The 26,853-nt window shown below is 40.8% G+C and overlaps 1 protein-coding gene across 1 annotated transcript; it reads left to right on the top strand.

Annotated features, from left to right (window-relative positions):
- Positions 1 to 15,868: 15,868 nt before the first annotated feature.
- Positions 15,869 to 23,113, top strand: LOC308076887 (uncharacterized protein; the record flags this gene model as incomplete). The annotated part of the gene is made up of 5 exons (XM_080417406.1): positions 15,869 to 15,884; positions 15,932 to 16,057; positions 20,483 to 20,581; positions 22,628 to 22,791; positions 23,024 to 23,113. The coding sequence occupies 5 exons, from the start codon at positions 15,869 to 15,871 to the stop codon at positions 23,111 to 23,113; spliced, it is 495 nt and encodes a 164-aa protein (XP_080273532.1).
- Between the last annotated feature and the right edge of the window lie 3,740 nt (positions 23,114 to 26,853).

Raw genomic sequence — 26,853 nt, 5'->3', positions numbered from 1 at the left:
TGACTATTCGGAAAAAGCCGATCTACAATGTGATGCGTTGTGAGCTTGTAGATCTGCTATTTTGGAAAAAGCTTGGCAGTCTTTTGAAAGTGTGAGTACAGGGGGCGGCAGTGGCTCAGGGGTAGAGTGGCCGGTAGAGCGGCCGGATGGCAACTGCAAGGTTCCCAGTTCAATCCCGGGCTCCCCCAGAATTAGTGTTGATGTGTCATTGAGTAAGACGCTGAACCCCTAATTGCTCCCGATGAGCAGGTTGGTGCCTTGCATGGTTTCCTCCACCATCAGTGTATGAATGTGTGTGTAAAAGGGTGACATTTTGATGGCAATAATCTTGTAAATGTCAAGTTCCAATTCAACCCTAATGGTGTGTATTGGTCAACATAACTCCCCACACCCCCACACCCCCCTCTCTCTCACTCACACACACACACACACACACACACACACACACACACACACACACACACACACACACACACCGTTAACCACCAGAAATAGCTACTCTACAAGCTCACTTGAGCCAGGGGGGAGCACCCCACACCCATCACTCCCGCCCCCTATACCCCTGCATCCCTTTACTACCATCAGCTATGCAAGCAGATGTAACCGATAACTAGATTATAGGAGAATGATAACAGGTGCTCCCAATCTGATCAACCGGAGGCAAGCCTACACCCATACACAACACAAAGACAGAGATACAGAGTCAAACTGAATTTGTACTTTTTACAACTACAGTTGTTTGGCTTTAAAGCGAGCCCACATTGTTTCTTTATAGGAACAATATTTTCTAGTTATTAGTAATGTCATTATTTTTTTATATTAATAATTATATTAATCCTTCATTCCAGACCAGTCTGTGGATTCCAGCCTGCAGCTGAACACGAGCTCACCAGCACCAACCAGGACCGTTTCTATTAAACAGGAACCTGAAAACCACCTGGAGTTCAGTAAGTTTCATGCTGGGTTTCTTTCCTTTTTTCTGTGCTGAGCATCATCTTTAGTTTTTTTAAAAGGTGTGAGGCATCCTGGCCCTGCCTGGAGTAAAGCAGGCTTTACAAAATTAAAAAGTGTCATTAGGACCAGGTAATTTGGCAGCCTGTGAAATATTTCACCTTCTCTGGGTCCTTGAAATGTTCCGGTTTAAGGGATGCTAGCAACTTTTCATTCCGCATCTTTAGTTCCTGTAGCTGCTCTGTTAAAGCTGAAATGTCCTGACCAGAGACATCAGTTTGTCTGTCCTTGCTACTATGTCTCTCATTGTAAATTGTAATTGGCATATTCTGTCTTAGCCTCATCAAACTAAATAATAAAATCTTTCACGGCTCAAAGACTCAGTTTGGTCTCCCTGTTCGGTCAATATCTTTGGGATCCTAACACTTTCCCTTTTAACCCCCTTAACAAACGTGTCACTTGTATTACGGCAGCCTACTACTGCACAAGTATGCAGCATTTTGCCAGCATTTTAGCCGTTTTCCATGTGGCAGCATCTGAAACAGTCTGTGGTTGGGATGGCTAGGATCCTTGATGATTCCGCGAGCTTTGCTGACACAAGTCCGGTTGTTCTCCTGGCACCATTGTGTCAGGGTTCTCCACTTCTCTCCTTTAGGCTGTCTCATATCACTGTGTTGTCATCTTCAAACTTGACCGCTTGGTTGGAATTGAACATGGCCACGCAGTCATGGGTGTACAGGGAGTAGAGAAGGGGGCTCAGAACGCATCCCTGAGGGTCTACTGTGCTGAGGGTCAGGGGGGAAGAAGTCATTGTTCCCATCCGCACCACCTGATGTTGTTCTGTCAGGATGTCAAGGATCCAGCTACAAAGGCTTGGGTTTAGACCCAGACTCTTAAGCTTGGTGTCTAGTTTGAGATTATGGTATTGAACGCTGAACTGTAGTCTATGAACAGCATTCTCACATAGGATTTGTCTCTCTCAAGGTGTGAGAGGGTGGTGTGAAGTGATATAGGAATGGCATCGTCCGTGGATCTGTTCTGGTGGTAGGCAAATTGTAGTGGGTCGAGTGTGAGTGGCAACTTGTTGTTGATCATTGCTTATTCCTCACCTCCGTTTTCAGATAGATATTTCAAGACCGGGGACAAAAGTAACACTTTTTGTATTTGCCTTCATAATTCACAGACTACTTGAAATATCCTAGTCATCTTTTGCTATAAGAAACATATATATGTGCCCTAATTAATAATACCATTTTTAAGCTTTCACTAATAAGGACAAGACTAAAATATTAATTTGAATGCAATGAGTCAGAGTGTTACAATTGCCCCCGTGACATTAAAAGTCTTTGTCATGGTCCTTCAAATGTGTATAGAAAGTTTTAACAAAAAATGCGATTCCATTGATCCATGGCAGGTGTTTTTCTCTCACATTTGTAAAGCCTTTTCAACTGCAATGAAAAAATAAATCTTTGCCTGCGGGTGTCGCTGGTGAGGGATTTTGCCTGTCAATCATCGCCTCTGCTCCGCCCCCCCCAAAGGAAAGGATAGGGGAGGGGAGGGGCGAGGAGGAGAGTGGGCGGGATTAATCGGCTGTGACCTCACTGCCGAAGGGCCAAGCTCAGATTACTTTTCAGCCTAATTATTCAGAAAACCCAAGACCACAGAAACTCCGCTGAATGTTAAAAGTTCAGATTTTTTGGGTGTAATTGAGGTCATAAAACCCCCCAAAAACATAAAAAAAAGTGAAAATGAATGTCATAGAACCTTTAACACACTTTATCTCAAATAAAAGCACATCACTAAGTAATTTGTATTTTTTATAATTTAACATTTTTACTTACAAATGTTTTATATACATAATTACAATTATTTTGTATTTTTATTCGAATTATTTAATTTTTCAATGTAGTTTTTTTCAAATCTGTCTATTTTTTATTTAAATGTATTTTTACTTTGGAATGTAGTGACATTTAGTGAAATATGTTCATTTACTAACATAAAAGTATGTAATCCCAGACAAAAAATCTGCTTGCATTGAAAACACATTGTTACAATTGACCCCGGTCACTGTGTTACAATTGCCCCGATGGGGCAACCATGATAAAATCCCATATTCTAGCTAGAAACACCTATACTAGCATAGGCTGCTGACGGTAATTTGTGACCAATAACATAGAGACACAATGCATCTAAGTTTAAATTAGTTGACATCTTATCTTTAGACAGCAGAAGGAAAATACTGTACACTCAAAAATGTACGTCTTTTGTTGAAAACTTCTGCTGAGATGAAATGATCTATTCTATTCTTCCATAGGCAGAGAGAGGACCCTACTGAGCATGTGCACAAGAAGTGTCACCCCTCTAGCTTATTTCTAATTAGAATTATTGAGTGTGTTACTTTTGTCCCCTGTTACTTTTGTCCCGGTCTCCCTACTGTTAAAGTTTAAAACAAGTAATGCACCGTCTGGCCATCATCTTGAGTTAGATAAAGAACGTAGCAGTCCAAGAGCGTCTCCCTAATTAAAATTAGGGTAGAAAGATGACAACAATAAAGTCTTAACAGACCTGGATTGCTTTTCATTTCTTAACTGAAATGAATGAAGTATGAAATATTTTGCCTTATCATTAAACACAGCTCATTACTAAGCCCTCAAATTATTCTTCTATCAGGCAGAAGGCATGTGGGGGGGAAATGTGCTAAAGCTAAAAATGCATGTATTTGCCCTAGGTGTCCTATCTAAAGTAAAAGTGTATTTGCCTTAGGTGTCCTATCTAAAGTCATATTTTTCCATCTGTAGAAAGATTCCAGAGCTATGGCCGTTTGAATGTGGCTTGTTTTTTGAAAAACAAAAATGGACTTTTGTAAACATGGAAGCAGGCGAGCTTTTTTTGTTGTGATCACGTGATTTTTGGGTGTACTCTTCTTCGGTGGTGCTTGGATCATTCAAAGGGAGCAGCCCCAGTACCCCCATATATATATATATATATATATATATATATATATATATATATATATATATATATATATATATATATATATATATATATATATATATGTATATATACCCCCACAGTACAGCAAGGCATTTACACAAGAATGCTACAAATAGCACTTGGGAATGATGAGGCTGACTGGGCACTGTGTCAGGCACCCAGAACTGGTGGCAAGCAAACGGACATTGTGGGAGCAAACACAAGGGCACCACATATGTAGACACTGCGGAGCGACAGTGGAGTTAACAACACTGCAGAGTTCAAGACCCTAATGCTAGACAGTAGGGTGTGGAGGGCAGCGATTCACAGAGTTGGTGTTGACTAGACCACACTCTAGAATCGCATCGCACGCATGTTTATGACAGGTGTCGTATAGTGCTTACGTAGGTGTCATGTAGTGCTTGTGTAGGTGTCATATACAGTATATTATGGTATACTTATGTATACCATTTCAAATATGTTGCCAAATCTTTTCACCTGATCACTATTTCTGTCATGTTATTTTTCCCCTTCTAGACTTCCTGCAGTTCACTGTGTGTAAAGAGGAGGAACCAGAGCCTCCAGAGATGAAAGAGGAACAGGAGGACCTAGCTCAAAGACCTGATGAGGTTGATGGGTCAACATTGACATTACTAGCAATGAAAAGTGAAGACGATAATGAAAATCGAGAGCTTCTAGCCAGTACCTCAACTGAACACATGAAATCACAAGCTGATGTACAGGACTGTGGAACATCACAACCAGCTAGTGATGACCAACTCCTCTCTTCACACTGTTCTGAATCTGACATCACTGAAGACAGTGATGAGTGGGAGGAGACCAGGGATGGGCAGTCAAATTTAAACACACTGAAATCACATAAGAGAGAAAATGTAGAAGGACAAAGGTTTTCTTTGAGCAATAAGCTGTCCCTGAACCTGACATCATCGAAACAAACTCTATCCACAGGGAATCACACAGGGAGCAAAAGCTTTAGTTGTACAGAGTCAGGAACCAAAGACTTAAGTTGTACAGAGTGTGGCAAAGGCTTTGGTCAAATGTGTCGTCTGAAAGGTCACATGAGGATTAATAAAGGGGAAAAGCCCTTTAGTTGTACCGAGTGTGGCACAGGCTTTGGTAAGTCAGCTTATCTAAAAAAACACATGAGGATTCATTCCGGGGAAAATCCCTTTAGATGTTCAGTTTGTGACAAAAGCTTTAATCAGAGGCCACATCTGAAACGACACATGCGGACCCATACAGGGGAAAAGCCCTTTAGTTGTACCGAGTGTGGCAAAAGCTTTAGTTGTAAGCAACATCTGAAAACACACATGCTGAATCATACAGGGGGAAGGCTGAATGAAAAGGCTCTAAGTTGTACAGAGTGTGGCAGAGGCTTTGGTCAGTCAGCTGCTCTAAAACAACACATGAGGATTCATACAGGGGAAAGGCCCTTTCGTTGTGGAGAGTGTGGCAGAGGCTTTGGTCAGTTAGGTACGCTAAAACAACACATGAGGATTCATTCAGGGGAAAAGTCTTTTAGTTGTACATTTTGTATCAAAACATTTGCTGTAATTGGAAGTCTGAAACAACACTTGATGACGCATACAGGTGAAAAACCCTTAAGTTGTGCAGAGTGTGGCAAAGGCTTTGCTCAAATGAGTCGTCTGAGAAGACATATGATTATTCATATGGGAAAAAAGCCCAGGACTCATAAGCTCTTTTGTTGTACAGTTTGTAGCAAAAGATTTGCTCTTGCTGAACATGTTAAATCACACATGATTACCCACACAGGTGAAAAGCCCTTTAATTGCTTAACTTGTGGCAAAGGTTGTGCTCGAATGAGTAATTTGAAAGAACACATGAGGGTGCACACAGGGGAAAAGCCTTTTAGTTGTAAATTGTGTAGCAAGAGCTTTAAATATGCTGGAAGTGTTAAAGTACACATGGTAATTCATACAGGTGAAAAACCCTTTAGTTGTACATATTGTGGCAGCAGATTTGCTCAAAGGGGCAGTATGAACAAACACATGCTTATTCATAAAGGAGAAAAGCCCCTGTAATTGTACAGTTTGTATCCAAAGCTTTCCTCGCATTGAGCAGCTTAAAAACCCCAAATGTGGGGCAAAAGCCCATTAGTTGTAAAGCCCATTAGTTGTAGAGTTTTTAGCAAAGGTTTTGGTTGAATTGGGTGATCTAAAAAAACAAGAAAATTCATGCAATAGGAAACCGTTTAGTTGTAACATCACATAAGCACTCATACAGGAGGAAAAGCCTGTTTTAGAAATGATTTAATAAAACTCAACATCTGAACAGACACAAGCACTCGTACAGCGTAGGGACATTTTTGTTGAACACATTTAGATGTACATTAACCAAGCCACCTGAGTTGACATGATATCGTGCATGGAATCCTAACTCGACCTAATGAAATAAGCACTGTTTGTTGAGTCTCATTTTCTGAATGCATATTTTAATTTCACCATGATGAACTATGAAATGCTTGTGTTGCTTAGTCATATTGTTTTTCCTATGTCATAATTACCTGAAAGCTAATAAACTACTATTACAAAAATATGAGTGTCTGCCCAGAGTTCAGGATTTGAAAAGGCATATTTGCTATTGTATTCATTAACCACTTAAACCCTATACCCCCGGGGCACTATACTAGGCCCCCCCGGTATTCTCTACAATAAATATCTTTGCCAAAAGTAGCAATCTACAAGCTCAGCGCTGGAGGGCCAGCGGTCCACCGATAGCGGCCGAGTAGCTTGGCGCTGTCGTACATGACCCCCCGCCCCCCATATATTGCGACCCCCCCCTCCACTCCTCCCCCTATCCCCCTCCCGTCCACATAATTTTTTATAAACACATTTAATAAAGTGGCACAGATGTGAACTTAAGTTGTTTTTAATTTTGTATTATTAAAATAGTATAACAAAAGAAAAAGTTACAAATGGTAAAGCAATCTCAATTATGTAGGCTACATGTAATGTTCGGTAATCACAAGGCAGGATGATGTATCACAGTTCTCTTGGGTTTCTCTTGTCTGTAACTATAGTCTATTAGTCAGTGGTCTAACGTAACTAAGTATATTTACTCAAGTATCCTACTTCTTAAGTACAATTTTGAGGTATTTTTTACTTTGAGTATTTCCAATTTTCTATAATTTTACTTCTCTTCTATATCTCAGAGACACATATTGTACTTTTACTCCACTACTATTATTTGACAACTTTAGTTACTAGTTACTTTGTAGATTCTGATTATTATTACAAAACATACATTACCCATTTTAATACATTTTTAGATGATAACCTTGCTACCCAGTCTTCCTTGTTTCCAGATTTCCCTAGTGCCCACTCTCTCCACCTCAAAGTGCCCACTCTTCTGGGTGCCCACATTTCCCTAGTGCCCACTCTTACAGGTGCCCAGATTTCCCTAGTGCCCACTCTCTCCACCCCAAAGTGCCCACTCTTCTGGGTGCCCACATCTCATTAGTGCCCACTCTTCCAGGTGCCCAGATTTCCCTAGTGCCCACTCTTCTCCACCCCTAAGTGCCCACATTTCCTAAGTGCCCACTCTTCCTAGTGCCCAGTTACATGTATGCATGCATTCATACATACATACATACTGTACATATATACATACATGCATAACATTGATGTAGCCATAGTAATGTTATGTTATAATCGTGTAGCCTACGGTATGATATATATATATATATAATACAGTATATATATATATATATATATATAAAATTATATATAATTTTATCTATATATAATATACTTTTATTTTTAAATCCTAAATCTACTTCCGCTTCTGGGTTGTGTACTGACCGCCGGGTATGTCTAAAGAAGTCTAATTTGCAATAAAACTACTAGATCTCTCCACACAACCACTGGTTATTGTTTAATAGCATCTTAGGCTATGCAGTAACAGCTTATTTGACATAGATGTATGTTGTTTTTCTAAATGAGGGAAAGTAGAGGAGTGCTCACTACAAAAGTACAATTTCCGCCTAAACTAAAGGTATGTTTAAAGGACTATATTTCAGTATTTCTTTATGTAAATTACATTCTGACTCTTTGGTGATGTAGGGTAGACACCTGGTTCATACCTCAGCAAATTTGATGAAGATAAGAGTGAGCATTCTCAAGTTATAGCATTTTTGGTCACCTTTGCCCTATTCGGATTTGCCTTTTTCAGAGATTGGGGTAGTTCTAAAGAATAGCCAAAAAAAACTAATTTTGCCCCAAAATAAAATTTCACAACAATCCTTTTCATTAATGGGAGACCCTAAAGATAAGAAAAAACATGGTTGTGTTTTGTTCTAACTCGGGTAGGGGTATCTCAAAAACTAAGGGCTTTTTTGAGGACTTGCTACAGGACTATTAGCTGCTCAACATTTACAAACAGCCTGTGTACTTGTGCCTACCTGACAGACTCACTGAGTTCGAATAACAAATGACTGAAAACGGGGCATTGTTACCCTGTCTGGCTTCACGTGTAAATTGTGTTTCACCTGTAGATTGTGTTTCTAGAGAAGTCTTTTCAGGAGGGTCATCTCTGATTGTCCAGCTCCAATCTAAAAACATTAGCCTTTTGCATATGTGTGTAGTTGTAGTCTTTGCCAAAACCTGTTTGTCAAACCAGGGTCACTGTGAAGGAGCCATTGTAGATAGGCTATTTTCGGAAAAGATAAAGATTATTAAATGCACAAATATAACATTGTTATATATATAATATATAATAATAATATATTGTTATATATTGTTATATTTGTGCTTATGTAAGTGGTTATGGTGCAATAAATATACATTGTATTTTTTCACATCTTGGTAGCACACCAGAGTGTAATTCAGCTTGCTCACACAGTGATCACTGTTTTTAATCATTAAGAACTGATGCAGAACTGTAGTCATTTTCTATCATTTCCTAGAAACTCATGTTATGCTACATATTAATGACAATGTTTCAAGATTCAAGAACGTTTATTAGAAAGATAATAATGTGCCATCCATCTCCACATTTGGTGCTGTTGCAGGGTCAGAGTGTTGCTCAGTACAGCAGCTTGCGGTCTGTTCCATGGCTGGTTTGCCTCGGGAAAAAACAACAACATTGCTAATTAGTTATGTAACTTAGTTATGCAACTTGTTAATAAAGTATCAATCAAAAACTATGCGTCTCAGCTCTGCACAGATTGTTGTGTAACAAGTTCATGTGGAACAACACTAGCTACCCTAGTTGGCATTGGCATTAACTAATACCTATTTAATTTGAGTTAGCAGAGACAAAATAGCAGTTTCATGTGTTTGGTAATAACTTACCTTTGTGAAAATGCACGGCTGTGCTTGGATAAGTTGTTGAACGTTATTTCTTTGGGTCGTACAACTGAGATCCAAGCCATCCGACGTCTCTTTGTTAAACGTCCATGTGAGCTCTGTGATGTTGCCTCCATGCTGGAAAGCTGAAAAATTGAACTCCTTTATCTACCGCATTCCCTCGACGAGACCTGTTATGGCACTTAAACGGAGCAAGTATGCACCATTGTAAGTCACTGTAGAGTAAAGTATGTCATAGCACGGAAGAGTCACTGTTTACAAGCTCCGTCACAAACACTGTGATTATACTTTTTAAAAGCTCTGTGGATGTATTGTCTTCTTTTTGTCTTGGCCAGGCCGAAAGGCATGGCCGAGACTATATGTTTTGCACCCTGTCTGTCCGTCCGTCCGTCCGTGTCCATCCCCCCGTCCGTCTGTGGACAGCTAATCTCCTGCACTGTTGGCTTGATCGCAGCGAAACTGTGCACACACACTCCCTGGATGCCAATTCAGAACCTCTGCCCCAAATGTGTCACATGGGCCTGTTATAACACCACAAGGAGGCCACTTTTTCTTTTTTTTTGACAGTACTGCTACAAATTTTATTAAAACATCACGCAAATCGGTACACAGTATCTCTATAGTCATTAAACGAAACGGGTCTTACATATTTTTCTTATTGTCTCCGCCAGGCCGAAAGGCAAGAATAATAATATTAAAGAATAATAATAATAAAGAAGAATCCATCATGGTGCCGACAGACAAGGTCTAGCTTAGCCTCTATGCTATGGCATGGAGCACATGCATCTTCAGCAGGCACTGGGTTAGATATCAAGCACACTGCACATGGCCAGCATGGAAGAAGTGCTTCAGTCATGTGCTTCATGAGAGAAAAGGTGAAGTTAATGTCAATGTGTCTCCCTGCGCATTCAAACTGGTGGATGTGAAGTGTAGGAAGAAGTTGTCTACCCACTGTCAGCCAGTAGGATGGAGATGTGCAGTGTCCAGGTAGGCTACTGCTGTATCTGTTCAAATGTCTTTGGCCAAGTTGATAGAAACCACTTCAGAGTGCTGCTGATACACTCAGGACTGACCACTGAACTTGCCTGTCATGTTCTGCAACCACATGCATTTCCACTTCCAGTGCTGAACCTTGCATCAGTTTTGCAATGCAGCTGAAGAATGACTGTATAACATGCATCCCACCGGGATGCACAATTACATTATAGAGCTTATATACCTGCAAGGTGTCAACAAACGGCTCCATGTCAATTGTGAGGTGAATAGGGCCTGCTGTACATGTCAACCAGTGACCATATCTGCTGCCTGCTTGGACACCTGGTTGGACGATAAGGTGCGAGAGAGACCTTGACCTGACCTTTAGCACATAGGCCAGCCATTAATATGCAGGATCCACAGTTGCATCCCCTGCAAAATGGGTACTTCAAACACTTGGATGGCATGCTGAAACCAACGACCACAGAGGTCCTCCCAGCCCAAAAGGCCATCCTTGAGATGGTTCAATGCAAGTGTAAATCTGACTGTTCTTCTGGCAGATGTTCCTGCAAAGCTAAGGACTTAGCCTATACTGAAATGTGTCATTGCAGCAGCCAGTGTCAGAACGATGACGATTCCCAAGCTGTGACGCACGAAAGTGATGATGATGATGATGATGATTATGATGATGCATAGACTGTCTAAGATTACACATGTCATGATGTTTAAGATGGTTACACAAACATCCAAAGTTCACAGTTAAAATAAATAAAAAGAACACTGAGTTAGTATCTGACTGACTGCCTGGGCTGTGCTGTTTTTACCCATATGATGGATTATGTCAATGGGATGATACAAAAAATGAAATGATAACTTGCACCATTGGATTCCTTGACCCTGAAAATGTAGGTTTAGCCATTAAAAACAATGTTCCATCTTATTTAGAAGCCAAGATATTACAAGACATACATTTTACGGCGGCCATTTTGTCAATTCCAATATGGCCACAGACATCTGGGCAAATGCAAACATTGATTTTATGATTCCTTAGACAATAACCTTTCCAAAAATGTATAGTTTTGCAAATCTTCAATATGAATTGATAAATGTTTTTTAATTACAAAGATATTGCAAGAAAACAACCACATCTGGTCATTTTGGACTCAGTCATGCATCTGAGGGTTAATATTGTAAAGTGTTGTAGCTTTATAATTACCACCATTGGATTCCTCGACACTGAAAATGTAGGTTTAAGAGTTAAAATCAATGTTCCAGCTTAGATAGCCGAGATATTAAAAAACGTACATTTTAGGGTGGCCATTTTATAATTGCCAATATGGCCGCCATATACACATCTGGGCAAATGCAAACATTGATTTTCTGATTCCTTAGACAATAACCTTTCCAAAAATGTATAGTTTTGCAAATCTTCAAAAAAATCCGACAAAATTACATAGTGAACCAGACTACTGGCTCACGGACTATCTTAGACATTAAAGTTTGCAGGAGTGGCCCGTTTTGAACAAAATGGCGCAAATCATGAACGCAGTGTCCAATTCCGGTGAAACTTTGCACGCACAATCGCACTAGGTTGAGGAACAAATACCACCCTTTCAACATTGCCCTATTATAGCGCCACCAGGAGGCCGATTTTTTTTTTTCTACAAATGTTGTCCAAACATCACCCAAATCAGTACATATTATCTCTTTAGTCAAGCTATTTGTCACATTCCAGCCTGATAGGTGAATTCCGAACATTGCTGGCCCACACTAACCTACCTGACCTAGCCCTGGACCTGTGCTCCGAGGAGCGCTTTTTCTAGTCATGATTTGATTTAATAAAAGTGTTTCTCTAAATATTTCAGGGGTCTTCAACAGGGTGTCCGGGACCCCCAAGAGGTCCTCCAGTCAGAGTTAATATATGGGGGCCAACAAATTTGGAGGCAACAGTCAAAACCTGCGGAATACTTCCATGTTGGTCTCAAATCTCTCAACGGTCAACAGGCATTGATGAGACAATCAGCTAAATATGGTGAAAACCTCTCATCAAATTGCATGGATGGAAGACTTACAAAAAAGAAACCCCATTTTATACAATATGTTGTGGGGGTCCCTGCTTCGCCTCTCTCTCTCTCAGCTAAGGGGGGCCTTGGCCTGAAAAACATTGAAGACCCCTGCTTTGAATGAACACTGAGGATATAATTGTGCACCTCCAAATAGAGGCTATAGGTTCCTGTCCAGCAGGCTGAGAGCCTACAGTTCAGTCTGCAATTAACATGCGTTTGACCTCTGACACTGGATGGCGCAGCAGTAGCTTTGCCGCCATCTTGGAGTGAAATCACAGTCAGGACGCTTCTTTTCCAGTGAGCTGCACATAACTGCAAGGCTCTGATCTTAAAGTCTGTTAAGACTTTGACTACACACATCCCTGGGTATGGACTAGTGATATGTCAGTGGTTCTCAAACTTTTTCATGTCAAGGACCCCCAAATTGACACTTATTAGCCCGCGGACCCCCATTTGAAAAGATAAGCCAGGGACCCCCATAAGAGAAGATTTTTACTGCCCTAGCAGTGATTCTCAATCATTGTAATTTAAGGACCCCCCAGTTTGATATGCATTTAGGCTACGGACCCCCATTCAATGGCATTTCTATCTCTGGGACCCCAATTCATATTGTAAAATCAATGTCCATTTGGTTCCATTTGTACACTCTCAGAGTTACAGACCCATAAGGGTCCATTTGGTTCCTATAAATCATTTAGCTGGGGACCCCCTGGTAGCCCCTCAAGTACCCCCGGACCCAGCTTTGAGAACCAATGTGATATGTAATTGGACAAATGATGGAAACAAGCCAAAAGTCGTTTTTTATTGGACAATCATGCCCCCCCCCCCCCCCCCCCACACACACACACACACACACACACACACACACACACACACACACACAGTTTAACAATTTATTTATGTCCCCACACAGGGAAAGCATACAGGGACAAATATATTTTAGGCGCAGTAAAGGTTACATTCACAAACTCATGGATATGTCCTCATGATACAACACGCATGTCACTCAGCACTTTCTGTCTCGTCTTTGAGCATCCCAAGTTGTTCGAAACCCTCCAACAACCAGTCCGTGGGTATAATGTCCATGGCTGGATCACCAGAGGAAACAAACTGCTTAGTCTTGGACTGCTGCTTGGTGTTAACACGCTCTCTGTGGTTGTTCTCATGGGCCTGGAGGTCCACCCGTTGCTATTCCGACAGCGGACGGACATACCGCTGGAAGGCCGCCGGGTCTATCGCCTCTCTTCCCGGTAGCTGTTCACGGGAGGGAGGGGCCGTCAGGTAGTGTCGGCTGTTGGTAGATTCCACCGGTGAGAAGTGCCTTCTTGTATGCAAGCTACATAGTCAAGTCCACAGAAATGTCAAATGCATCCACTGCACCTACTACATTGACGGTGGTAGTTACAACAGGGCAGTTTAACGTCATGCCCAGGACACACACACACACACACACTGGGTGGGGGGGAACTGGGGGGCACTGGGAAAACCACTAGCTCTGAAGGTGCAAATACGTGCCAGCGAGAGAGCCATCAACGCACCTAGAACAATAGCCCTCAACCTGACTGCTTTGCATGACATTAGGATACTTGAGAAAGGCCATGGAACTGAATGTGTTTACATTCCTCTCACAATGAGAGACAATCGGTCTCTGCACTGCAGAGTGCGAAAGGGGATTCAGCCAGATTAATTTAATCATCACCCCAATCCGTACAAAGTACTGGTTAAACGGGTATCAGCCTTGACGCCTTAAAAACAAGGCTCCAGCCATCCCAAAACAAACTGGTAAGGCTACTTCTTGGCCTTACATCTACAACTCATTTAACCCCTGCTCACTTTGCTAGGGTGGGATGGCTCAGGGTAGAGGACAGAGTACAACAACTTGTAATGGGCCTACAAGATAAACTACACCACAAAGACACCCATGTACCTGTCAAACTACTTCAAAAACATCATTGACGTCCACAATCACAACACCAGAGGGAGCTCCACAAATCACGTTTAACCCAGATTTGTCTCAACAAGGGATTACATTTGTTCTACTGCTATGCCACAAGAATGTGTAATGCCCAGTTATAAAAACATGTGGATCCTTGCTCTCCTTCAAAACCGCTCTAAAAGAGCACTTACAGGTGGCTGCAATTCGGAACTGGCCCCTGTAAAAAGTCAAACGCCTAAGATATTTTTGATTTCCTTGCCCACCTTTGGAGTTACATCATGGCAAGGTAACTACATTAACAGACCTTGCACTGTACTCCCCTGTGCTTGTCTTTGTTATTGTTAATAAAGTATTCAATCAATCAATCAAACATGTTCATCAAGTTACATGGGCCACCTGTAGATGACTGGGACCCTACAGATTATGAGATAACTTAAGGCTGAGATCCCATCACTTAGCTGAGGACCCAAGAACGAGAGTGACACTCACGAGGTTAACCCTGTCATTCAGTTGTCTGATTATTTTAAGTATAGCCTACTTATGTGTGGGTGAGTCTAAAGGGCTTTTATATACAACTAAAAGGAAAATAATTAATTAATTGAAACAAAAATAAAAACAACATTAACTAGAAAATCTCCGCGAGGCGAGGTGGTAAAAGAAAGTACTGTTCCTGATTAATCCTGTCTTACCTATTTATATTACATATTCTGATGTCACGTGAAGCTTGACCAATGCTGTGAGCGGACGGACACACACACGGACGGACAGAGGGTAAAACATACTCTCCACCATGCCTTCGGCCTGGCGGAGACAACAATGCAACTAAATAATAAGAAATATAATTACATTACATAATGTTCCATACAGTATTGAGCTGAGCATGCACGTGACGTCATTACAATAAAGCTCCACTAGCTCAAAAATCTAGCCTGATTATCAGCCTGAAGCTAGAGAGTGGGCGGGGTCTATGGTCTGGAACCAGGCTATCAAAAATCCACAGCACACCCCTGCAGTGCACACACACACACCATACACACACACACTGACTATGACGTCGATCAACCAGGGGGGGGGGAATACAAAAGACCACAAAAAAAAATACATGCCAGGAGGATGGTGCTCCCATGAGGTTGGTGCCCTGTGATGCAGCAAAGTCCTTCCTTGTTATTACAAAATATACATTAACCACTTCAGCCCTATATACATTTCAGCCATTTGAAAATAGCCGATCTACAAGCTCACAATGCGTCACGATGCAACGCATTGTGAGCTTGTAGATCTGCTATTTTCAAAAGATTTTCATACATTTGAAAACTTGTGAAATGGGACATTCTGCATAATGAGTACTTCTACTTTTACTTTCAATACATTTTGATACCAATACTTTTGTACTTTTACTCAAGTACATTTTTTTATTTCGGACTTTTACTTGTAACAGACTATTTCTATATTGCAGTATTGATACTTTTACTTAAGTAAAAAAATGTGAGTACTTTTTCCACCACTGCTTAATGGTGAAAGATGTGTTGTTTCACCCGGTGAAGGAATGGCCACGCCCCGAAATACCCGTCTGGTGTGTCTCAAAGAATAAAGGCAGCGTTTCATCGTCACTATCTACGATGACGCTCAGCGGATGTAAGCTACTGGTTGTCTGACCAGTTATTTGACACAGCTCTGAACAGACTCACGGCTACCAGTGTCTTCCTACATTAAGCTTCTTTGGGAAAGGCGTTCAAATGGAATAGTCTCTCCAATAGTTAACCGAGATAAAGCCGCTGCTTTATTCCACATCCAACCCACACACAAAGGTAAGGTATGAAATACACGCAATTGTTTGGGATTGTTTAGTATCAGCGTTGCCATGTCGGCTTATTACAAGCGACGTTGGGCTTCTTTTTCTGTCAAGTTGCTTGTTAAATGTTGGTAGTTGCAGGTTGCAGTTTTTTGGGGCTTGTTTCTAAAGTGTTCTTGCTTTATTTAGGCTTGTTTCCAAAACTTTAATTTAAACCAGTGGTTCTCAAATATTTTCATGAACATATTTTGTGCCAGGGAGCATTTGTGTTTGTGTTCCAAATATTCCACATTTTATTGCAAGAGTTTCAACCTTTTTGTTTTATTGTGTTTCATTGTCAGTGGTGTAAAGTAACTAAGAACATTTACTCAAGTACTGTACTTAAGTACAATTTCAAGGTGTTTGTACTTCACTGGAGTATTTCCAATTTTCAATACTTTTACTTCAACTCCGCTACATCTCAGAGGCAAATATTATGCTTTTATTTCACCATAATTATTTAGTACTTTAGTTACTTTGTAGATTTTGATTATTATTACTGTTACCCCGCTAAATAAATGGAAGGCAGACCAAAGTGTAGGTTATAAAAATAGCAATTATTTTATTATAAAAAAGTTACAGTACAAAATGGTACTTTCATTTATTTGCATCTATAGAATGGTTAAAAGTGTTGGATCAAATATAATGGGAAAAGACTGGTACAAAAAAGTAAAGTAAATCATCAAACAGAAATCAAAAGGAAAAGGAACAGCGGTCTCTAGTGTGCCGCTAGCTCCATAAAGAACCTCTCACTCCGCTATACAGCTCCGAGATGAGGTTCTATGTCGTTACCTTCCAGAATCGGGTGGACGTCCGCCAAGGCTCCGCTGTTTACCCTTTTGTATACGTCGTATCCCAAAACTAATGGTAGATTCCAAGCCGCACGGATGTTTAAAGTTTGGTTCGGCGCATAAAATGTTAGGAACGGAGCGAAACTACCCGTTTAAATTGCTTATTTAGTCAGCCTGTGGCCATGTTTCCCATTCAAACCGGAAAACCCCCCTACGTCCGCTGCCAGTACTGCTCCCGGTTTGGCTACAATGGGAAACATGGCCACAGGCTGACTTAATAAGCGATTTAAACGGGTAGTTTCGCTCCGTTCCTAAAATGTTATGCGCCGAACCAAACTTTAAACATCCGTGCGGCTTGGAATCTACCATTAGTTTTGGGATACGACGTATACAAAAGGGTAAACAGCGGAGCCTTGGCGGACGTCCACCCGATTCTGGAAGGTAACAACATAGAACCTCATCTCGGAGCTGTATAGCGGAGTGAGAGGTTCTTTATGGAGCTAGTGTGCCGCTTGTTCCACATGGACCTACAGATCAATGACAAAGCAGACATTTTACAATATGCACAAAGCTTGTAATACATGCACACAATATGCACTCAGCTGCTAAATGTCACATGAGATACAATGGGCAAACCAATAAAAGGATTACCTTAGCTCTTATTATATATATACACACACATCAGAAGCCTCTCAATGTTTCCACACATCACATCAAGCTCCCCTGTCTGCACCTGTTATACAATGACAGACATATAGGTTAAACCAAAATGTAATACAAAATCATAAACAACAAAACCTACATAGACATTTCTTCTCCTTTGCACATACATAATCTGATACTCACATATCTCCAGTTTAAAGGGTTAAATGCCTATTTCATGGAGACTAGGCCACACCCCAAACAATTGCTGAACACTGGACAGGCACCACAAACACCAACAGTGAGTATCAAAGACCTGATGATATAAAAATATTCATTGTAGATCATATAAAATACAACAATAAAAGCGAGGATACAAAACAAACAAAAACAAACAGGCTTACCAAGTTAACAGGTCAGCACGCAAACCGCCTCCTCTCAACACGCTACAGGCAGTGTTGAGGACCCACAGTTTACTGACCTGTTAACTGCCTGTTCAGAACCCTCTTAAATGAGAGTCTCACTCAAGACGTCACGCTGTGCTCACTGCTACCCTCTAGGGGCTACATTACAAAACATACATTAACCACTTCAGCCAGGCCAATTGAAAAAAGCTGATCTACAAGCTCACATCTGCTTTTTTTTTCTTTTAATTAACACATTTTGTACGTTTGAAAACTCCAGACTTTTACTTATAATAGAGTATTTCTACATTGCAGTATGGATACTTTTACTTACGTAAAAATGTAGTAGGCCTACCTTTTCCCACCGCTATTAAACCACACACAAAAAAAAACCACATGAGCCTACTAAAGGACCAAGCAATCCACACCTTACAGTTATTTATTTTAACCTTTGTTTTATTGTGTTTCATTGTATAACACATTGGGAGAAATAGCATTTACTTTCTGGTAAAGTATGATGCCCATAGAGTTATAGGTGTTACCGATCTTCAGCTGTTGTCTTCCTTCCAGTGTTGCCAGATTTTTTCAGAGAAATTAGCAAGTCTATAGGAAAACAAGCCCAAAGGAAGCAACTATGGCACTAGGCCATTATGAGCACTTTAAACCTATATACTGTATACATTGAAAATAGCAGATCTACAAGCTCACAACACGTCGTGATGCGACAGGCTGTGAGCCTGTAGATCTGATATTTAACAAAATCTTGAATTAAAATGTGGAATATTTGGAAGATTTTTGAAACATTCAAAATAACACAAATCTGGTATGTGGGCTCCCTGGAACAAAACATTGTCAGATGGGGGTTATCAGGGACAAATACATATTAATTTGGGATCCATGACGTGAAAATATTTTGTGGTAACAGTGGTTACCACAAAACCTACTGTATTATGTTCAGCACTACACAGTATTATTAACATCAGTTCTGTAATAACAAACAAATAAATATATCTACAATTAGGCACTGGCATCTTAGCAGCAATGAAAAAACACTACACATAAACCACTGCATTCATAAATGAATATTTAAATTCTATACAAGTAACAAACCAAACAAAAGGCTCAGTATTAAATATAAATACTTCTGTAAGCGATGGCAATGTTCCTTTTCACACTAATTAGTAACTTATATATTCACATCCAAATGAAACCTTCACTTCCCAGAGTCATGAATGAATGGAAAAGAACGACCCATTATGGGTCAAATAAAGGCACAGCAGAAAATGGCATTCACACACCCAGTATAAACTATGTCAAAAGCTATTAATCAATCACTTTACAGGCAATATAAACGCTCATACTTACGAATAAAATGTGATTTAGTCTAATCTGTATGGTAGAGTATGTTAATACAATATAACTTATCCAATTGGGGTGGTTGTATTTTGTCTCCCTACTCTCCTATTGAGACATTTAGATTGTGTCTCACCTAGACACAGGATCTGACACGAATTGAATCAAGATTCAATGTATCCCCCAAGCAAGCAGGCAGATTTGCTCAATGGTAAAAATGTCAGGACTTGCGCAGGTACAAATCCAGGGTAGAAGAGGAAAGTTACATAGTAGTGCAGCTTTAACACAACATAAAAATGTACAAAACACCACTTAATAATTCCTCCAGCCAGATACAGGAAGAGTGGACACCTAATATGGAGAGTGGTAACATCAAATGGCTATTTTTTACCCAAAAAAATCTAAGCATTTTGAAGATGACCTAAAGTAATGTAAAGTATACATGATTTGAATGTGCAAGGCACATCATTATCACCAGTATTACCCGCTTAATGCTGCAGCACTGGGCACCAACGGAGGGGGGTAAACGCGTCGGCAGCACCCGCTGGTGAAGCAAAGATTTTCAAGAAGCATCCACAATATAGGAAACCACATTCTTAACAAAATCGTAGATTAATATAGGGACACCTTTTTGCATATCCAATACCTTGGACTTTCCTTTTAAAGGAGAATTCCGGACATTTTAAGTGTTATCTTTGATGTGTCGTTACTCACCTACCGACGTAAACAGTGGCATTGTTTATTTCCAGATATTCCCCTGTCGTCATATTTTCAACCTGTTTCTCAACATGGCAACACCAAGTTGCCAGGTTCTGGGAGAGAAACAAGCAACTAGCGTTAGCTCGTTCGTCATTAGCGGTAGCCTCTCAGGAACTTTCACTGCATGTTTGACTATCATCAGACTCCACAATGAGTAGTAGTAGAGAAAAAAATAACTTTGCATCGGTTATAATAGACGAATTTCCCTATGACACGCGCTCCCATTATGACAACGGAGGAGGTTGAAAATATGACGACAGGGGAATATCTGGAAATAAACAATGCCACTGTTTACGTCGGTAGGTGAGTAACGACACATCAAAGATAACACTTAAAATGTCCGGAATTCTCCTTTAAACTCAAACTACATGTGTGATAATTGTTTTCAGAAAGCTGCAGTGTCACAATATCCTTACCATGAATGTCCTTTTTCTATTAATTCCTTCATTCCAGACCAGTCTGTGGAGTCCAGCCTGCAGCTGAGCATGAGTTCACCACCACCAACCAGGACCGTTTCTATTAAACAGGAACCTGAAAACCACATGGAGTTCAGTAAGTTTCATGCTCAGTTTCTTTCCTTTTTTCTGTGCTGAGCTATCATTTTATTAACATTTCATTAATTACTATTTTCACACAAATATGTTCTATGGTTAACTATTAGGGATGCACGATATTGGTTTTTTGAAACCGATAGCGATATTGATAACGTCCTGCTTCTCAAGACCGATACCGATACTTGATATCTCTAGGGTACAGAAAACATTCAATTGGCTATTAAACATACGCAAGACACAGACGACAGACAACCGGTTACTTACAGCTGCCATTAATTAGTGCTTTTGATTGCCTGTCTGGTCAAATCAGGGTCAAATGCACAGCCTCAACGAGCCATCGTTGACCTGCTAATGTTACACAGCTGATTGGCAACATGCCTTAAACGCATCCACCACATCACTCTGATCTCCAAGCAAGTTGGAGAACACTCTAAAATTTTACTTTAGCTGGTCAATTTAAGATGACAACAGCAACAAAGGTTAGTAGTAGACCTGTATGTATGATGATCAGTTATTATTCCAGACTGTGGTCTATCCAAGACGTAACACGTTTGAGACCAGGTCTCAACCAGCCCTCCTCTCTCTCTGTGTAGCGTCGCTGTGTGTGTGTGTGTGTGTGTGGGGAGGGGTTGTGCTGCTGCTGCTGCTACAACGTGTGAGATTCTACAGTCACAACGGTGTCTAACCGAGTTATACTTCTCCAGTACAACGGTGTCTAACCGAGAGTTATACTTCTCCACACAACGGTGTCTAACCGAGAGAGTCCATGCAGATCACAGCGGACAAATATTATATATTATCGGAGCTATTATCGGAGATAATTAGTGTTATCGGTTTTATCGGGATGACGTCATAATTCCTGATATCGGACCGATAATTATCGGTCCGAAACTTATCGTGCACCACTATTATCTATCTAGATGAAAGGCTTGGTTTAACTCACATATATGTTCAAAACACAACTCACAGGTTTACCCAAACCAAAGATTCCAGACAATGCACGAGGCCTGTCTGGGTGGGTCGGGGTCTGGATCGGTTCCGATTCTATTATCACGGTCCCGGGTCTGTTTATCATTATGTGTATTACCCAAGTGTATCCAAGAAGACAAGTGAAAAGCATTAACTCTTTAACTCCCAGAGTAATAGTGTACTAGTGTGCTACTGCTGCCAGCGAAAACGAGCGATTTTACTGTACCATTGAAAAATCATGGAATATTCTCCATGACCCCTGTCCTCATGGAGATCGCCTCAGTACACGCACAGGGTCCTCGTTTTATGGGGGGGGGAATTGTCCGCCTGCAGTATTCCATTGCACAGCTGTGGCCAGTTGAATCTGGCTTGTTTTTGCCGTAATGCAATAGGAACGGAGATATAGCAATTTCCCCACAGTGCGCGCATACACTTCTCCCATACAGACAGTAGCTGCTCCCTCCTACCTTCAGGGTTGTCTTTTGTTCAAAATAAATTACTAGACGCCATCTGAAAAGTCCTTAATGCAGTAAGCAGCTTCCAACAACAACTCAAAAAGACGTTGTGATCATGATATCATCCATCCACACCGCTGGATTAATTCCTGTGCCTACAGACGTCTGGTCATCTATCCAGCTGTAGCCTATTAAAGCTCATTAAGACTTGTCCAAAAGTTTAACAAAGTACACTGAGCAACAGAGAGTAGTATCATATTTTAAGTCCCTATACAGAGGTTGAATCAAGACAACTTGAACTGGTGGCAAGCAAACGGACATTGTGGGAGCCAACACAAGCGCACCACATATGTAGACACTGCGACGTGACAGCAGAGCTACAACACCGCAGAGCTCAAGACCCTAATGCTAGACAGTAGGGTGTGGAGGGCAGCGATTCAGGAGTCGCGAGTTGGTGTTGGCTAGTCCACACTCTAGCATCGCACGCATGTTTATGACAGGTGTCATGTAGTGCTTATGTAGGTGTCATATACAGTATGCCTTATGTATACCATTTCCAATATGTTGACAAATCTTTTCACCTGATCACTATTTCTGTCATGTTGTTTTTCCCCTTCTAGACTTCCTGCAGTTCACTGTGTGTAAAGAGGAGGAACCAGAGCCTCCAGAGATGAAAGAGGAACAGGAGGATGAGGTTCATGGTTCAACATTGACATTACTAGCAATGAAAAATGAAGATGATTATGAAAACCGAGAGATAGAGCCACTAGCCAATACCTCTGATGTACAGGACTGTGGAACATCACAACCAGCTAGTGATGACCAACTCCTCTCTTCACGCTGTTCTGAATCTGACATCACTGAAGACAGTGATGTGTGGGAGGAGACCAGGGAAGGGCAGTCATATTTAAACACACTGAAATCACATAAGAGAGAAAATGTTGAAGGACAAAGGTTTTCTTTGAGCTATAAGCTGTCCCAGGACCTGACATCATTGAAACAAACTCTATCCACAGGGAATCACACAGGGACCAAAGAATTTAGTTGTACAGAGTCAGGGACCACAGACTTTAGTTGTACAGAGTGTGGCAAAGGCTTTCGACTAAAAGGTCCTCTGAAACGTCACATGACGATTCATACAGGGGAAAAGCCTTTTAGTTGTACCGAGTGTGGCAAAGGCTTTCGACTAAAAGGTCTTCTGAAAAGTCACATGTTGATGCATACAGGGGGAAAGCCTTTTAGTTGTACCGAGTGTGGCACAGGCTTTGGACGCAAAGCTCATCTGAAAAGTCACATGATGATTCATACTGGGGAAAGGCTGAATCAACAGGTTTTCAGTTGTACAGAGTGTGGGAAAAGCTTTAGTCAAAAGCATCATCTGAAAACACACATGAGGATTCATACAGGGGAAAAGCCTTTTAATTGTGCAGTTTGTGTCAAAAGCTTTAGTCAGGACCAACATCTGAAACAACACATGTGGACCCATACAGGGGAAAAGCCCTTTAGTTGTACCAAGTGTGGCAAAAGCTTTAGTCGAATGGGTGATCTGAAAAAACACATGAGGATTCACACAGGGGGAAAGCCCTTTAGTTGCATAACTTGTGGCAAAGGTTGTGGTCAACTGAGTGATCTGAAAAGACACATGAGGACTCACACAGGGGAAAAGCAATTTAGTTGTACATTTTGTAGCAAGAGCTTTGCATGTGCTGGAAGTGTGAAAGCACACATGGTGATTCATACAGGTGAATATCCCTTTAGTTGTACATATTGTGGCAACAGATTTACTCGAAGGGGCAGTCTGAAAAAACACATGCTTATTCATAAAGGAGAAACGCCCCGTTAGTTGTACAGTTTGTATCCAAAGCTTTCCTCGCATTGAGCTGCTTTAAAAAAAACTAATGTGGACTCATACAGGGCAAAAGCCCATTAGTTGTACAGTTTTTAGCAAAAGCTTTGCTTGAATGTGTTTAATCACACATGCTGACTCATACAGGTGAAAAGCCCTTTAGTTCCACAGTTTGTAGCAAAGGTTTTGGTTGAATGGGTGATAAAAAAAACAAGACTATTCATACAGTAGGAAACCGTTTAGTTGTACGATATGTGGTAAAAGCTTTACTCAAATTGGACACAATTATCACATAAGAACTCATACAGGAGGAAAAGTCAGTTTTAGCAAAGATTTAATAAAACTCAACATCTGAACAGACACAAGCACTTGTACAGTGTAGGGAAAATGTGAACACATTTAGATGTACATTAACCAAGCCACCTGAGTGAGTTGACATGACATCATGCACGGAATCGTAACACAACCTAATGAAATAAGCACTGTTTCTATGTTGAGTCTCATTTTCTGTATGGATTTTATTTTGTTAGTCAGCATATTTGAATTTCACCATGATGGACTATGAAATGCTTGTGTTGCTTTTTCATATTGTTTTTCCTATGTCATAATTACCTGCAACTCATAAGCTACTAGTACAACAATATGAGTGTCTGTCCAGAGTTTAGGATTTGAAAAGGCCTATTTGCATTATATTCATTAACCACTTAAACTCTATACCCCCGGGGCACTATAATAGGCCCCCTCCTGTTTTCTCTCTACTATAAATATCTTTGCCAAAAGTAGCAATCTACAAGCTCACAACGCATTGCAGTGTGGGCTTGGTTATCTGCTATTGTTGGCGAATGTTAGACTCGATGGTTCATGTGGTTAATATATGCATGCAATTAAGTGCAGACCAAGGGGCTAGCATCCTGTTTCTAAATTGAGGCCATATAGGAAGTGACAGTTCATATGAATGGCCACTAGTTTCGCTTTTTCCCCCATGACTTCCCCCCCTGCTGGCTGCAGAAGCAATAATTATTCAAGCAAATGTTTTTTTTGGCCGGACTTTACACCTTTTATTACCTTAATAAACATTCTCATAAATAATTTATGCTTTCAGTCGCTAGTTTAAGTCTTCTTTCAATTACCATGATATGCGTTTAGTAATTATGGTCCTATTATTCTTTTTTAAATTAATGATAAAGTAGGGTATGTTTCTGTGCCTTCTACTGGTTCTATCAAGTGAAGACCCTTCCTCACTGCGGTTGCAGCCAATAGCAGTCGTTTCTGGATTATCATTTCGGGACCGGAAGTTAAAAGATGACAGATTTCAATTTGCTGTAGAAACCAATGGGGCTCCCTTTGACCATTAATTTTACAGTCAAAACATAAAAAAATGTTTTGTAACTATTTGCTGTATGTTGTTGACACATGTCTTAGGCTGTCAAAGTATGATATATATATTCGATAGATAGACAATATATATTTTTTGATTAATTGTTTAGATTCTAAATAGTTGTGCATGTTTGTAGAGGTGTTTTTGCAGAAGATCTGTTCTGTTATACCTGAAAAGAAAAATAATAGTCCTTCATTTGTATTATATAGTTACCATTATGCCCATATAGGCATATTGCCCCTCACATACTGTATGGGCATATTAGTGTTAGTATGCTTAAAGAGCCATTCTACTTGTGTGTCTTTGGCCATTTGTGAGCAGGTTCACTGTGAGGGGTGGGGTGCCGCAGTAATTGGCAGGCAATGACATAAGGGACACAGGTGCAGCAAGCCAGTTGATGGATGGCATGGTATGGGCACATCATAAGTTTTTTACTGTTCTCTATTATTTGCATCAACAACACTTGATTCATGTTACACATAATAAATGGGAACCTCACCCGACAGCAGTTTCAGTTTGGACATTCAGTTATTTAACTGTCATAAACTGTTTCCCTGTGCCCAGCCGAGTGGCTAAATGTTTGTTCAAGATACAGAAGTCCTGACGTCACTCGTTCATCCCCAGGTTCGTAAAGTAATTTCGCTATGGAGAATAACATTGGGTCATCATAGAATCGTCTCATATAAGAATTGTGGTCTAAAAATAAACAAACTGTCTCGGCGATATTGTCAGGGAGGAGGTTATGTATCGTTTATGATAGTCTGTCACTTATATTTGATAGTCTGTTTCTGGCGAAATTTTTACTAATTCGGCGGAAGTAACATTATCGTTTTCTCACCGTCAGGTGATGCTTCATATCCACAAGAGTAAAACCGCCAGGGTCATTTGTTTATTTTTGGAACACAGTTCTTATTTTACGCGATATTAAATACGTCTATGGGGATTCAAAATGGGGGTGGAAAACTGCGAGCCAGGTAGACAAACCTAGGATGTGTAAATTACGTCAGACTTCGGTGCTCTATAGTGAGTGGCAACGGTGACGTCAGAAAGGGGGGGGGGGGGGGGGGGGCGTGGAGTGCGACTTGGTAGCCATGTTAGTCCATGTTTACGGGCAGAGAGTACATAATGAGTACATAATGACGCTCTAGACTACAGATTGACGGTGGATATCTGTGTTTGTAAACATTAACTAGTTCTTTGCCGACTACATAGTGAACTGAAAACGGGATGGACAGAGCGAAACTCGGGCTCAACATACCGTACAAGAACAAGGTGAACAATAAGGAAAAAGAGCTTAGCTCAGGCTATTAGCTGCTCAACGTTTACAAACAGCCTGCCTACTTGTGCCTACCTGACAGGCTCACTGAGTTCGAATAACAAATGACTGAAAACGGGGCATCGTTACCCTGTCTGGCTTCATGTGTAAATTGTGTTTCTAGAGAAGCCTTTTCAGGAGGGTCATCGCTGATTGTCCAGCTCCAATCTAAAAACATTTTGCATAATGTAGTTGTAGTCTTTGCACGAAACCTGTTTGTCAAGAACCAGGGTCACTGTGAAGGAGCCATTGTAGATCGGCTATTTTCGGAAAAGAGATGTAGACATTTTAAATATAACATAGAGCT

Source organism: Gymnoscopelus braueri (genome assembly GCF_963280865.1).
Source record: "Gymnoscopelus braueri genome assembly, chromosome: 21".
NCBI classification, from domain to species: domain Eukaryota; kingdom Metazoa; phylum Chordata; class Actinopteri; order Myctophiformes; family Myctophidae; genus Gymnoscopelus; species Gymnoscopelus braueri.
The sequence above is the reverse complement of the archived record's forward strand: the minus strand, read 5'-3'. Positions and strand labels throughout refer to the sequence as shown.